This window comes from Zootoca vivipara, chromosome 1 (assembly GCF_965207765.1).
Source record: "Zootoca vivipara chromosome 1, rZooViv2.hap1.1, whole genome shotgun sequence".
Classification (NCBI taxonomy): Eukaryota; Metazoa; Chordata; class Lepidosauria; order Squamata; family Lacertidae; genus Zootoca; species Zootoca vivipara.
In genome coordinates, this window is record NC_142582.1 from 87,526,674 (window position 1) to 87,539,646 (window position 12,973).

Here is a 12,973-nt window from a genome sequence, read left to right on the forward strand (position 1 = left end):
GCTCTAATTCCCCATTGTGGCGCTGCTCCATCCCTTGGATTCTTAATGATACAATCCATTTATCCATTGCCTTTGTTGTTGTACGTTAGGCTCACAGGCGGTACAAATCCCACGTTCCTTCCTTGTTTGTTTGTTTGTTTGTTTGTTTGGTATCCTGGGGCAGAAGAGAGAGAGTTGTGCGGAAAAGTTTTGAAATATTTTAATACGCAGCACCCTTGCATGCAAATCAGTGGAGCACAAGGCTTCTACGTTCAACGGCGCTGAATATCTGCATGCTATGGGAATGGGATACCACCTTTAGGATAGTCTGAAATCTATACAGCAGTCTTTTGTGATGCGATTTCTTTTTTGGCGGGGGTTGGAAAGCCAAACGAACCTAGCTCCACCTTTTACAAACTATGGTAAATGTACAATTCCGACTACAACCTGAGAAATCCTTGCATTCTGCCTCCGCTTCCCAATACAAATAGCCGCGGTGACCATTCTACACTTTTGTATCTCTGTGCAGAAAAGCAATTCCGCTGTGGGCGGGAGGCGCCAATAAGGCTTGGCGGTCGTGTCGCGCAAGCCTTTACTTCCCGCCATCCCGTCTATCAGGGCACCAAAGATTTATGGGAGCAGCTGGGTGGAAATGCTTCCGGCTACTTTCCCCCGAAAATGCTTCCGGAAGAGGCGGGATGGCGGCTGCGCATTTTGAGGCGGGGTACACGCTGTGACCAGAGGCGGATACGAGCAGTCAGCCGAGACCCCAGCCCGGAGCGCAGAGAGCGCGGCCTGTGTAGGAGACAGGTAAGCAAGCGGCAGGAGGGCTGGCCGCTCCGGGGCGGCCTACGAGTGGGAGGAGGGCCGCTCTGTGACCGACGCCCGGCTGCGGCGAGCGAGCGAGGGATCGAGATGGTGGGTGCATGGGTGTCCTCCGCCATGCGGGATACTCGCGGGGCGCGCCCGGCAGGCCGAGACGGAGCCTCCCCATCCCGTTCCGCGGAGGGCTGCGAACCCCCTCGGTTTCCGCGCGAGGGGACCGCGGGGCCTCTTCCGACGTGAGGCATCGGCTTTCCCGGCCGCGCTTCTCTTGGGACACAGGCCTCCCTCGGTGAGGTGCGGATTATGTCACAAAAGGATACCTGTCCCCTCCTCACACGGCCGCGACGCCTCTCTTTAAGTCACGCTTTGTCACACAGATCCCACGTTTGGTGTCTCGGGGGAAGAACTAGTCAATAACCGTCCAGGGGAAAACTGGACGGAGAAAAACGAGAGGGTTTCATAGCGATGTAGTTGTGGCGACCATAATGTCGGCCCAAAACACAGAGAGTGACAAGGAGGTTTCTAAGCAGCGTTCTGCAAACATGCGTGTCTGGTATGTTTTCCATTTTTTCTGCTACTTGCAGGAAAATGGGAAGTTTTCCAGTACCAGAACAACCTAAATAGATGTAACTTTTTGCCGTATTTTAAATCATGATTCAGTTTAGGCTGTTACAAATGAATAAATTGCCTCTCGATACAATTTTGCAGGATGCCTGGACTAAGCTGTAGGTTTTACCAGCATAAATTTCCAGAAGTTGAAGATGTGGTCATGGTCAACGTCCGCTCCATTGCAGAAATGGGAGCCTATGTTAGCCTACTGGAATATAACAATATCGAGGGCATGATTCTGCTCAGTGAGTTGTCCAGAAGACGTATCCGTTCTATAAACAAACTCATCCGAATTGGAAGAAATGAATGTGTTGTTGTCATAAGGGTGGATAAAGAGAAAGGTAAGTTAAAATTCTAGAGTGTTATTTCAAATTCTAAGTATGCAGTCTAATGCATTCTGTCATAGCCTACCTGTAGCTGGCTTCTATATAGAAAAGTGGGTTTATAAAACGTTTCTTCCTGAAACAAGAAGTGTTTTCTACTGCCTTAAGTAGATAGAAGTGGCTTTTTATGAGTTTAGAAATTGTTTTGAATACTCACTGTTTTGAGATACTTTATTTTGTATTAATTAGGTTATATAGACTTGTCAAAAAGAAGAGTCTCTCCAGAAGAGGCAATAAAATGTGAAGACAAATTCACCAAATCAAAAACAGTAAGTTACCATATTATTGGTTATTCTAGTACTTTGCAGAATGGAGTGGATGTAAATTCTACTGGTAACTGTGTACATGATATTCTTATGTTTGAAAAAATGTACCTTGAGTTATTTTGCTTCATGAGCCTGTGACCCTCCAGATGTTGGAGTGCAGCTCTCATTATCCCTAGTCATTGACCATGCAGATGAGGAGTTAGGAATCAGTCATCTGGAGCAAGGGTAGCCACTGTATATCCTCCAGATGTTGCTGAACTCCCATCAGCCGCAGCTAGTATTGCCAATGGTGATAGGAGTTGTAGTCTGCTATACTGTGTGGGCACCATGTTGCCAACCCTGATCTGCAGGGTCACAGGTTCTCCACACCTGCAATGATAGTTTATGCAATAGTGTTAATAATTGTTTAGAGTGTTTGGACTTGCAAGAACTTTTCTAAGCCTGATTTAAATGAACAAGAGCATTGAGAAGAAATGTGATATATATTGTTCTGTATCACTGAAAATGCCTCAGCATGAAAATGCCTGAAAATTTACCAGCATGAAAGTGAATTTGTGTTAACTTTTGTCTGTTTCATCTTATCTTAGTTATTTATAAAAATAATATTCCATTGTATCATAAAAATATACCACAGCAGTTTACAATATAAAATATAAAACCTGACAGTGACATCAGAAAAAGTTAAAAGCAATAAGAAATTGAAAACAAACATCCATAGACCATTGTGTGGGATGTACTCTTAATTGTCTTCATAGGCCTGGTAGAATAGATAAGTTTTCAGCAGGCATTTAGAAGTTGGCCAGAAGGTGCCTGTTGAATCTCAGTTGGCAAGACATTCCACCAGACTGACGCTAAAGGCTCGGTTTCTCATTTTTGTCAGGCACCAGACAAAAGCATTTCTCTATAACCAGGCTGTTGGTTGATTAATCATCCCATGGGTTTTTAGATGTGTTTGTGGGCGGGGAGTTATTATTATGTTTTTTGTGTTCACATTTTGTATTTTTATGTTGCGAACTGCCCTGTGAAATTCGGATGAAGAGCGGTATACAAAATTAATAAATAATAATAATCTAGAACAGGTAACTTGCCAATTTCCTGAATATGGGAGTCACCCACCCAAAGAGCCTCTATCTTCCCAGGATTTAAACAGAGTTCATTGACTCTCATCCAGTCCACCACTGCATCCAGACACCAGTCCAAAACTTTCACAGCCTCTCCTGATGCAGATGTTAATGGAGAAATAGGACTGCATGTCATCAACATACTGGTGACACCTCAGTCCAGAATTTGATATACTGTATAAAGAAATAGAAGGGAGAGCCATAAACCTGATGTGTTAATTTGCATGAACAACACTGATATTTGTTGGACACATTTGTTTTTATATTTTATACAAATGCGAGTTGCAGTTCAATGTGCAATATACAGCATAACTATAAAAGTAAGAGAGTTCTGGCTTCATTTCAGAATTTCATGAAGAATATTAAAGAAGCTGGCAAAATTTCAGTGTAGTGTGATATGATGTAGCTTTATAGTTGTTAGCTGGGTGTGGTAGCATGTTCTTCTGTGCAACCTTTTCCTACTGTTCAATGGTTTCTGTACCAAGACGAGCATTTGTAAGTGGTTTTGCACTTGAATGTCAGTTGGATCTCCCACACCTGCAGTTTGCATTGCCCAAAAAGTTTTTAATTGATCCTTGTGGGACAGTGCCAATAGCAAGGATGGAGGGTCCTAATCTAAATGGGAATGGAACAAAGGGCAAAAGAGCCTCCACTTGGACTTCCAGCACCTGCAATTTGCTGCTTTCCCCACTTCTTTCTTTAGACAGCACAGGCAGAGGGACAGGGACAAAGAGGAGAGGACCAGGTGGGAAGCCTCAGAGGATGCCTTCTAGGCTAGAGGTTTTGTGCCCCTGGAGTACACTTGTTTTACTGTATTGTACTGCAGTAAAATTAAAATAACTACACAGATTCTTATTTAAACATTTTTTAGAAAGAAAAAGAAATATTTAGTGGCCTCGTTCACATTTCACAGTAAGCCAAACTATGACTTACTGGGACCACACAAACATTTCAGAAAGGAGCTTGCACCCTCCTTGCTGCTCCTTGATATTTTTTAGCATAGTGCAGCACTTATACCAGCATCTGGCTTAGCTGAGGTGACTATTAGATGGAGGTGTAACTAGTTGACTGGCCAAACCCAAAGAGTGATCAATAATGGTTCATCATTGTCAAAAAAAGGATGACAGGTGAGGTGCTGTAGGGTTCTTTCCTGGGCTCATTGTTGTTCAGCATCTTTATAGATGACTTGAAGGAGGGTATTGAGGGGATGCTCATCAAATTTGCCGGTGACACCAAACTGGGAGGGATAACCAATGTCACAGAGGACCAAATCAGGATCCAAGATGACTGTAGTGGATTGGAGAACTGGGCCAAAACCAACAAAATGCATTTCAATAGGGACAAATGTAAGCTTCTAAACTTAGGCAGGAAGAACCAGCTGCACTAATATAAGATGGGAGACACCTGGCTTGCCGGTAGTCCAGGTGAAAAAGGATTTGGGGATCTTAGTAGACCACAAGCTTAGCATGAGCCAACAGTGTGATGCAGCAAAAAAAAAAAAACCTTAAAAAAACTAATGCTGCTCTAGGCTGTATCAACAGAGGTATAGTGTCCAGATCAAGGGAAGTAACAGTACTTTGTCCAAGCTGGAACATGTGCAGAGGAGGGCAACCAAGATGACCAAGGGTCCTGAAACCAAACCTTATGAGGAATGGTTGAGGACACTGGGTATGTTTAGACTGGAAAAGAGTCACCTTCAATATAGCCACCTTCAATATAGCCACCTTCAAATATCTAAAGGGCTGTCACATGAAAAATGGAGCAAGCTTGTTTATTCCTGCTCCAGAGGGTAGGACACAAACCAATGGATTACGGTTACAAGAAAAGAGATTTCGACTAAACATCAGGAAGATCTTTTTGACAGTAAGACCTGCTTGACAATGGAACACATTCCCAATGGACTCTACTTCTGTGGAGGTATTTAAGCAATGGTTTGATATTCATCTGTCATGTATGCTTTAATTGAGATTCCTACATTGTAAAGGGTTGGACTAGAATGACCCTCTGGGTACCTTCCAACTCTACAATGCTATGATTCCTCCTTGGCCATGATTAGCTGCTATGTAAAGCTAAAAGAACTGGGGTGGAGCAAAGTGGCTTGTGTTCTCCTTACCAGGGGCCAGCATCTTTGTGTTAAGCCATGGTTTGACTTAGTGTTAGGTGTGAAGGTGGCCAGTGTTTCTTTCAGAAAGGGTATCTTAATGTGCAAAATGCACAAGCAGTTGTCACCCTTTTGTATTTTTTCATATTATTTATTCTCCGCATTGGAAGTAATTGTATGCATTTCTGGACATCTTCCTTGTTGTATGTAGGTTTACAGCATCCTTCGCCATGTTGCTGAGGTTTTGGAATACACAAAGGATGAACAGCTGGAGAGCCTGTTCCAGAGAACTGCTTGGGTATTTGATGACAAGTATAAAAGGCCTGGATATGGTGCATATGATGCTTTCAAGCATGCAGTTTCGTAAGTACACTACTTTTTCAGCTTGTATTACCCCTTTCAGTGGGTTTAGTTTGCTATAAAATGTCATATGCAACGAACCTTCTGTGCCTGACTGATCAGCAAATGTCAGCTCAGATACAGCAACTTTTGGTAATGTTTATATTTTAATAAGGTTTAAGGGGAAATAAATATTAGACTACAGAGTAGCCTGCAGGAGTACCTTTCCGCATTCATTTCTTGTTCATGCTCATTGCTATTGATGGAATGTTTCTTCATATTAAAACATGTTCCTGAGAAGGCTTTGCAAGAATCCTTCATTTCACTGGTCTATTTGAAATGGATTTGTTTTGTATCAAATTCATGTGGTCACATGAGCCCCTACCTGCAAACTGAATTAAGGCAGTTGAGATGCAGCCTTACCATAGAGCACTACAAACTTAACAGCCATAGTAGAATGTGCAGATCAAGTTAAGACTAATGATGCACAAGGTTTGTGTTAGATTTTAACTGCTTAGATAAGTGATAGCAAGCTCTTACCATATGATGGAATTATATTTGGAAACATGTATAAAATTCAAAGTGTCTGTTATGGCAAGGTAAAGCTAAAGGAGCCCCTGACCATTAAGTCCAGTCGCGGATGACTCTGGGGTTGCGGCACTCATCTCGCCGGCGTTTGTCCGCAGACAGCTTCCGGGTCATGTGGCCAGCATGACTAAGCTGCTTCTGGCAAACCAGAGCAGTGCATGGAAACGCCGTTTACCTTCCCGCCGGAGCGGTACCTATTTATCTACTTGCACTTGACGTGCTAGGTTGGCAGGATCAGGGACCGAGCAATGGGCGCTCACCCCATCGCGGGGATTCGAACCGCTGACCTTCTGATCGGCAAGCCCTAGGCTCAGTGGTTTAAACAACAGCGCCACATGCATCCCTTGTCTGTTATGGTACAAGGAGGTTTTTTTGTAAAAATTCTGTTTTTATGGTATCTAACTCCCTGTTAGCCTTAATAAAATGTATACAGGGCATAGTAACAATTGTTGAAGGTGAAATTGACATAGCTGCAGTGCTTTTTTTCTTGGGGGGGTACACAAGGGTACACATACTCCTAAACATTTTGTGAATATAAGTTTGGCCTCATTGAGGGGCAGTATTTCAATATGAGTAAGAAAATTAGAGTACCCCTAAATGTTATTTTAGGGGGGAGCACTGCATAGCTCAGATGTATTTAATATGTTCTGGTAATGCTCTGAAATAAAGAACATACTACTTTTCTATAATAAATTAAATAGAAAATATAACTAGTATACAACATCAGAGTCAGAGAACAAAGATTACAAGATTTCACAGAAAAATGGACTAATGTACTAGAATAATAAGTGCATGCTCACAATGATAAGGGTAAGAATATGGTCAAAATACTGTTTTTAAAGGATGTAATGGTTTAAATTTATGTTGATAAAAAGTTACATTTTGTAATACTGCTTGGACAGTATTGTATTGTAAATTGTGTTTACAAATAAATGATGCCTTGAATGATTTAGGCCAGTACCTATTTCTTAACCATAGGCAGGAGAAAGACTGGAGAACAAGTTCACGCAAATGCCTCCTGCTTTCCATTATCAGTGTTGAGAAATGCCTCAATGTTGGTCCTTTCTCTCCTGTTAAAATGCATTTTAAGGAATGCTGGCAGGCTTACATTTATGGGTCTTTTACTAGGGATCCTGCAATCCTTGATGGACTGGATCTGACAGAAGATGAGAAGCGTGTGCTAATTGATAATATCAATAGGCGCCTGACACCACAAGCAGTCAAAATCCGAGCAGGTAAGTCCCCAGAGCAGAATTGATTAAAGAAACGAGGCTTGTTAATTTAGACTGAGTTCCTCATTGCAGTCTTATGGAAGAATATCCTACATGGATGAATAAAGATATGCTTGGTGAGTTTACTTTGACAACAAGTTTTCTGCACATACCAGTATGTTGTACAAAATGTTGTGAATGAGGTCACACAAATAAGCTGTTTGACTGGATTGCTGTAAAACTACCTGAAGCTTGTCATTCCTTGCCTTTAGAGTTTATAGTTGTGAGTTACTTGAGCAATCTAACCAGTCATTTAACTTTTCATGTTTTTAACTTAGGACTTCCCTAAAGCTTCTTGAAGGAATATGACAGTCTCAGAGCTAATTATGCTAGTATGCAAGATCAGGCTTGACCACAGCAATACTAGTTCCATGTTATGAATCACTGGGGAGTGGTTTCAGGATTGTTGAGGCTAATCCTGACATGTCTGCTAGCTCATAAATTAGTGCTACACGGAAATTCTGTCTGAAGAATAAAACAAGTTAAAATGAGAAGCACAGGGGCTTTTTTGCATCCCTTTTATGACCATGTTGAACAGTGCTGGAACTAGGACAGAGCCCTGTGGCACACAGTTTGACATGTAGTCATTCTCAGTAAGCTTGGATGTTCAGCCAGCTGTGGAACCATCTAACTGAAGTATTGTCATGCCCATAGTTTGCCTTCTTGTTAACATGATTGCTTTGCAGGAGTCTGTATGGACAAGCCGTGTCTTAGCTACAAAGTTTCAGTGCACCTGTCCTGATTAGAGATAAATTTATGAGAGGGATATTAAAATACTGTACAGAGGGCTAAATAATAATAGAATAAATGACAGGTTTTAATCTCTGCTGTCTTTTTTTGATAATATTTTAGCTGTGTTTTAACGTAATCTGTCATTATGGCCCATCTAGATATTGAAGTTGCCTGTTATGGCTACGAGGGTATTGATGCAGTGAAAGAAGCTCTTAGAGCTGGCCTGTGCTGTTCTACAGAAAGCATGCCTATCAAAGTAAGTGATAGCCAAGATGTGTGTTCTGGAAAACTATGAATATGAGAAATTTGCAGCATCCTGCATCAGTTGGGACATTGGATAATACTGTACCTGCTTGTGGTTTTGACACATACATCCATGATAGACCTCATGTAAATTGTGTGTGTGAGATGGAGAAGGGTGGTGAGGTGAGAGAAATCCTTTCAGGGTAGTCCACTTGAAAGGAAATCTAGTTATGACTTTGGGAATGTCCCAGTTTTACTGGGGGTATTACGTTACAGATAACTCCTAATTTGTGTAGGCGTTGTATTCCGGATCGTCACTTGCAACGGCAGGGCACCTATAAGCTCACCCTGTTATGCCCTATTCCGTGTCTGACAACAGCACACATGTACCTTGAACACATACAAAATAGCTGTTGCCTGTATTTATTTCACATTGTTTCATTTTTAATATGAACCGTTTTCTGTTACTGGGGCGAAAATCGTTGCAAGAGAAAACAAGACACAGTTATGTCCTCTTTTGCTCCTTACCCATTACTATAATATTAAAGTAGCATTTTCTACACATCCTGGAAATCCCGTTTTTCTCTGTGGTGGTTCAGTATTTTTTCCAGACTTGGTTTTTGCACACCTCTTGTAGATTAATCTGATAGCTCCTCCTCGATATGTGATGACCACAACCACACTGGAGAGGACTGAAGGCCTTTCTGTCCTTAGCCAAGCCATGGCTGTTATCAAAGAAAAGATTGAAGAGAAGAGGGGAGTCTTCAATGTGCAGATGGAAGTAAGTATACTGCAGTCTCTTCTCCTAACCAATGCTGGTTGCTAACCTGAAGACCACCTTCCTGCTCCTTCAAATTTTAAAGATTGTGGGCCTCAACTTTGGAGAAAGAAAGATACTCCCATCCAATCCACTATCTTGTGTTTATTTCACTTTTCACAAAAAGCCTCCAAATGGCTTATAGACTTTAAGAAATAAAACTAAAATACAACATTTGAACTAGAATAATGATTCAAAACAAAATACACATTTTAAAACGAGAATAGCAAGACATTAAAAGCGACCATACACTATAATTATAACTTAACACTAAATATTCCACAGTAGTTCAGGGTGACTTCAAGATTAGATTAGTACAGGGCACTCTGTGTGGCTTCCCTTGCCCCTTGATCCAGTTTGTGCAGAATGCTGCAGCATAGTTATGAACAGGAGTGAGACCCTTTCAGCATATAGCACCCCAGAGATCTGCACTGGTTGCCATACCAGGCCAAGGTCAAGGTGTGCTGTGGTAGTTTGAGCTTCCAAAAAATTTACTTGTCCATTATTTTAGTACTTGGGCCATACTGTTAATATCCTTATACAGTGGACCCTCGGGTTGCGAACGTGATCCGTGTGGGAGGCACGTTCACAACCCGCAATGGCGCGTCTGTGCATGCACAGGTCGCGGTTTGGTGCTTTTTGCGCATGCGCAAAGCGCCAAAAACCAGAAATAACCTGTTCCGGTACTTCCAGGTTAGGCACAGTGTGCAACCCAAAAACGCACAACCTGAAGCGTCTGTAACCCGAGGTCTGACTGTACCGTATCTGAACACCATCTTTTTGTGTACCCTGTACTTTGGTGCTGAGGGGAGGTGTCTTTGTTTAGGGACTCTCATTTAACCTTGGTCAACCATACATTAGTCAGAACACTACAGCATCCTTCTCTCCCCTCTTTCCACTTTCCCTCCCTTGACCTGAAAAGTGGCTAAAATGGGTCTGTAAGGACTGGGGAATAGTTTGCAAAGAAAGGTTATGTGAAGGTAAAGTCACCGGCTCTGCAGCTGGCAGGTTTCCAGGTTGCTCATTTTGTCCAGCAGGGGGTGGGTATGGTGCGCTTTATTCACCGCAGTTGCCTTTTCCCCCAACTATAGCATAGCAGCAGAAGCTGGCATCTTAATAGAAAATATGCTAAAGGGATTATTAAACACTAGCCATATTTTCAGCACACAATTGATACTGATCCTTCCATTTATTAGAAATGTCACTTATCTCAAGTAGAGAGATACTGGAAACTGTATACAATGGTACCTCGACATCCGAATGCCTCGACTTCCGAAGGTTTCGACTTACAAAGTCGGCAAACCCGGAAGTCTTTTCACCGCACACACGTTCTGTGCAAAGCGCAAAATCGCGCTTCATGCATGCGCACAATGGACGCTTCGACAACCGAAGGTTTCGACTTACGAAGAGCGCCGCAGAACGGACCGCCTTCGTAAGTCGAGGCACCACTGTGTAGAATGCCTACGAGTAAATTCTGCTTGCCTTCTGCAAACATTGAAACCGACAACTGGCAGCTATTGGGAATTTAGCCCAAAGGCCGATTCCAGGGGAAACTATACTCTCAGAGCACAATGCTCCATCACAGGTACGATTTGGATTTGAAGTACAATAGAGCACTTTTATGTCTTGTGAGAGAAATCCACTTGATGAAGTTGTTGGGTAATATCTCATATGCTATCTCCAGGTTTAACCTGCTCAGCCGGTATAAAACATAAATATTATTATTATAAACTGTCTCAAAGCAATTTGACAGAATAAAATACAACACATAAAAGCTATTTAGTAGTGGCAACCGTTGGAAAAGGTACTGCAGGTAACTGGGTGGTGATCTTAAGACTACAATCACAAACCAGGCAGCATGCTGCAAACTGAGCTGTAGTGAAACCTCCTTGAGGATTCCGGCCTGCACATAAGTGTTTGAGATGGAGCTTCGACAGCATCATTTGCAGGACATTATTACAAACTACTGCTGTTTGTACAGCCTTTTGGCAACATATCTAGCAGATTGATACATCATTGTTTTTAACATTTGGATAAGCGAGCTGCAGTCGCTCTAGTTGTGTGATGCCTTTTTGATGCAAGCACGTCTGTTCAACTGGTTTCTGGGTCACACTGCAAGATAACTTAAATGTTGATCATATTTGTGATGTTTCAGCCCAAGGTGGTTACTGACACTGATGAGACTGAGCTTGCAAGACAGCTGGAAAGATTGGAGCGTGAGAATGCTGAAGTGGATGGAGATGATGATGCCGAGGAGATGGAAGCAAAAACTGAAGACTAAATTGCATGGGATTAAAGAAAAGGGTTGCAATTACACAAACACCAGCCAGTGACAACACTTTTGAGTGATAAGGTGTCTGATATTGAAAACTCCGCAAGAAAAGACTTAAATATTTTCAAATTTTAATGAGACCAAATTTTGAAGAACCAAGAAACCATCTGCTATCTGCTTCTAAAGTGCTGCTTAACTTCCTCAAAGGGAAGATGCTTCTCTCTGAAGATGTAATTCCCTTCCCCACAATAAACCAGGCATTGTCTAAAGGTTGTATTTACTATCTTCATATCTAACAAATCAAGATGGGCAACCATTCAGTATGTCTGGTAATGAAGTTTCTGGAAATTAAACCACCTCCACAGACTTCTCATGCAAATATTCAATAAATTTCTTGGGTATTTATCTAGGCTTTTCTTCCTCTTTTTACATTCTTAAGAGAGTTGTAATGCACATAGGGGCAAAGGTCTTACTGCTAAAGGCGAAATAAAGTCAATTTAACTGCCAGTCCTGTCAGCTTCTGAATGTGGAATTTGGAAAGGGGGGTGCAGAGGGCACCATCTTGTCCTTTGCCTGATGCAACAAAATGTCTTGGGCTAGCTCACAACCGTGAAATGTGATTCCTGCATTGCAGGTGGTAGAAGTACGTGGCCCAACTCTACACATCTACGCTTCTGTGTCCATTGTTGTGCATTAGAAAATCCAGATTCTCTGTTTATGGCTGTTGGGTTTAAGTGTTGCTATGGAAAGAAGGTATCTTAACTTACAACATTTGAATGAGGTGGTATCATTCATTTTAAGTTAATCATTTGATGTTTAAGGGAAGGTATCAGGCCAATTTCTCATGTAATGGTTCCCTTATTTCAGGGGTCAGCAACCTTTTTCCGCCATGGGCCGGTCCACCGTCCATCAAACCATGTGGTAGTCCAGACTATATTTGGGGGGGGGGGGGATGAACGAATTCCTATGCCCCACAAATAACTCAGAGATGCATTTTAAATAAAAGAACACATTCTACTCATGTAAAAACACACTGATTCCCGGACTGTCCGCATGCCGGATTGGGAAGGCGATTCGGCCGCATCCGGCCCCCGGGCCTTAGGTTGCCTACCCCTGCCTTATTTCATGAGGGGAAATGTAGATAGTGAACATGCAGATTCAATAGTATTATAGATTCAATATTATAGCAACAATTTAGGAAGCATTGATAAGTGCACCTAAAAATTCTACAGAGATTACAATCACATGTTTCATTTTCCCAGCAGCCTTTGGTGGAACAGATAAATCCTGAGAACCTTCATGTGTAATTGTGTATTTCCCAGTAATCCCAACTGGGAGGAATGTCACTGGGGGAAATAGCCTTTTCTGCTCCCAGGGTAGAAAGCTCAAATGGTTGTATTCCAGTGTGGTGACCATTAACACCTGTA

The 12,973-nt window shown here is 42.2% G+C and overlaps 1 protein-coding gene across 1 annotated transcript; it reads left to right on the top strand.

Moving 5' to 3' along the window:
- The first annotated feature begins 690 nt into the window (after positions 1 to 690).
- On the top strand, positions 691 to 12,053 carry EIF2S1 (eukaryotic translation initiation factor 2 subunit alpha). The gene is made up of 8 exons (XM_035113892.3): positions 691 to 789; positions 1,513 to 1,754; positions 1,986 to 2,065; positions 5,496 to 5,647; positions 7,340 to 7,446; positions 8,373 to 8,470; positions 9,095 to 9,238; positions 11,430 to 12,053. Exons 2-8 carry the CDS (start codon positions 1,514 to 1,516, stop codon positions 11,553 to 11,555), a joined length of 948 nt encoding a protein of 315 aa, XP_034969783.1. The 5' UTR covers positions 691 to 789; position 1,513; the 3' UTR covers positions 11,556 to 12,053.
- Positions 12,054 to 12,973: the final 920 nt, after the last annotated feature.

What these genes read in the sequence shown, in the direction of transcription:
- EIF2S1 (XM_035113892.3), top strand. Translation starts at nt 1,514, where the DNA reads ATGCCTGGACTAAGCTGTAGGTTTTACCAGCATAAATTTCCAGAAGTT. An exon ending in GCTTTCAAGCATGCAGTTTC is followed by an intron (nt 5,648 to 7,339) that starts GTAAGTACACTA and finishes GTCTTTTACTAG; the next exon opens with GGATCCTGCAATCCTTGATG. An exon ending in TCTTCAATGTGCAGATGGAA is followed by an intron (nt 9,239 to 11,429) that starts GTAAGTATACTG and finishes GTGATGTTTCAG; the next exon opens with CCCAAGGTGGTTACTGACAC.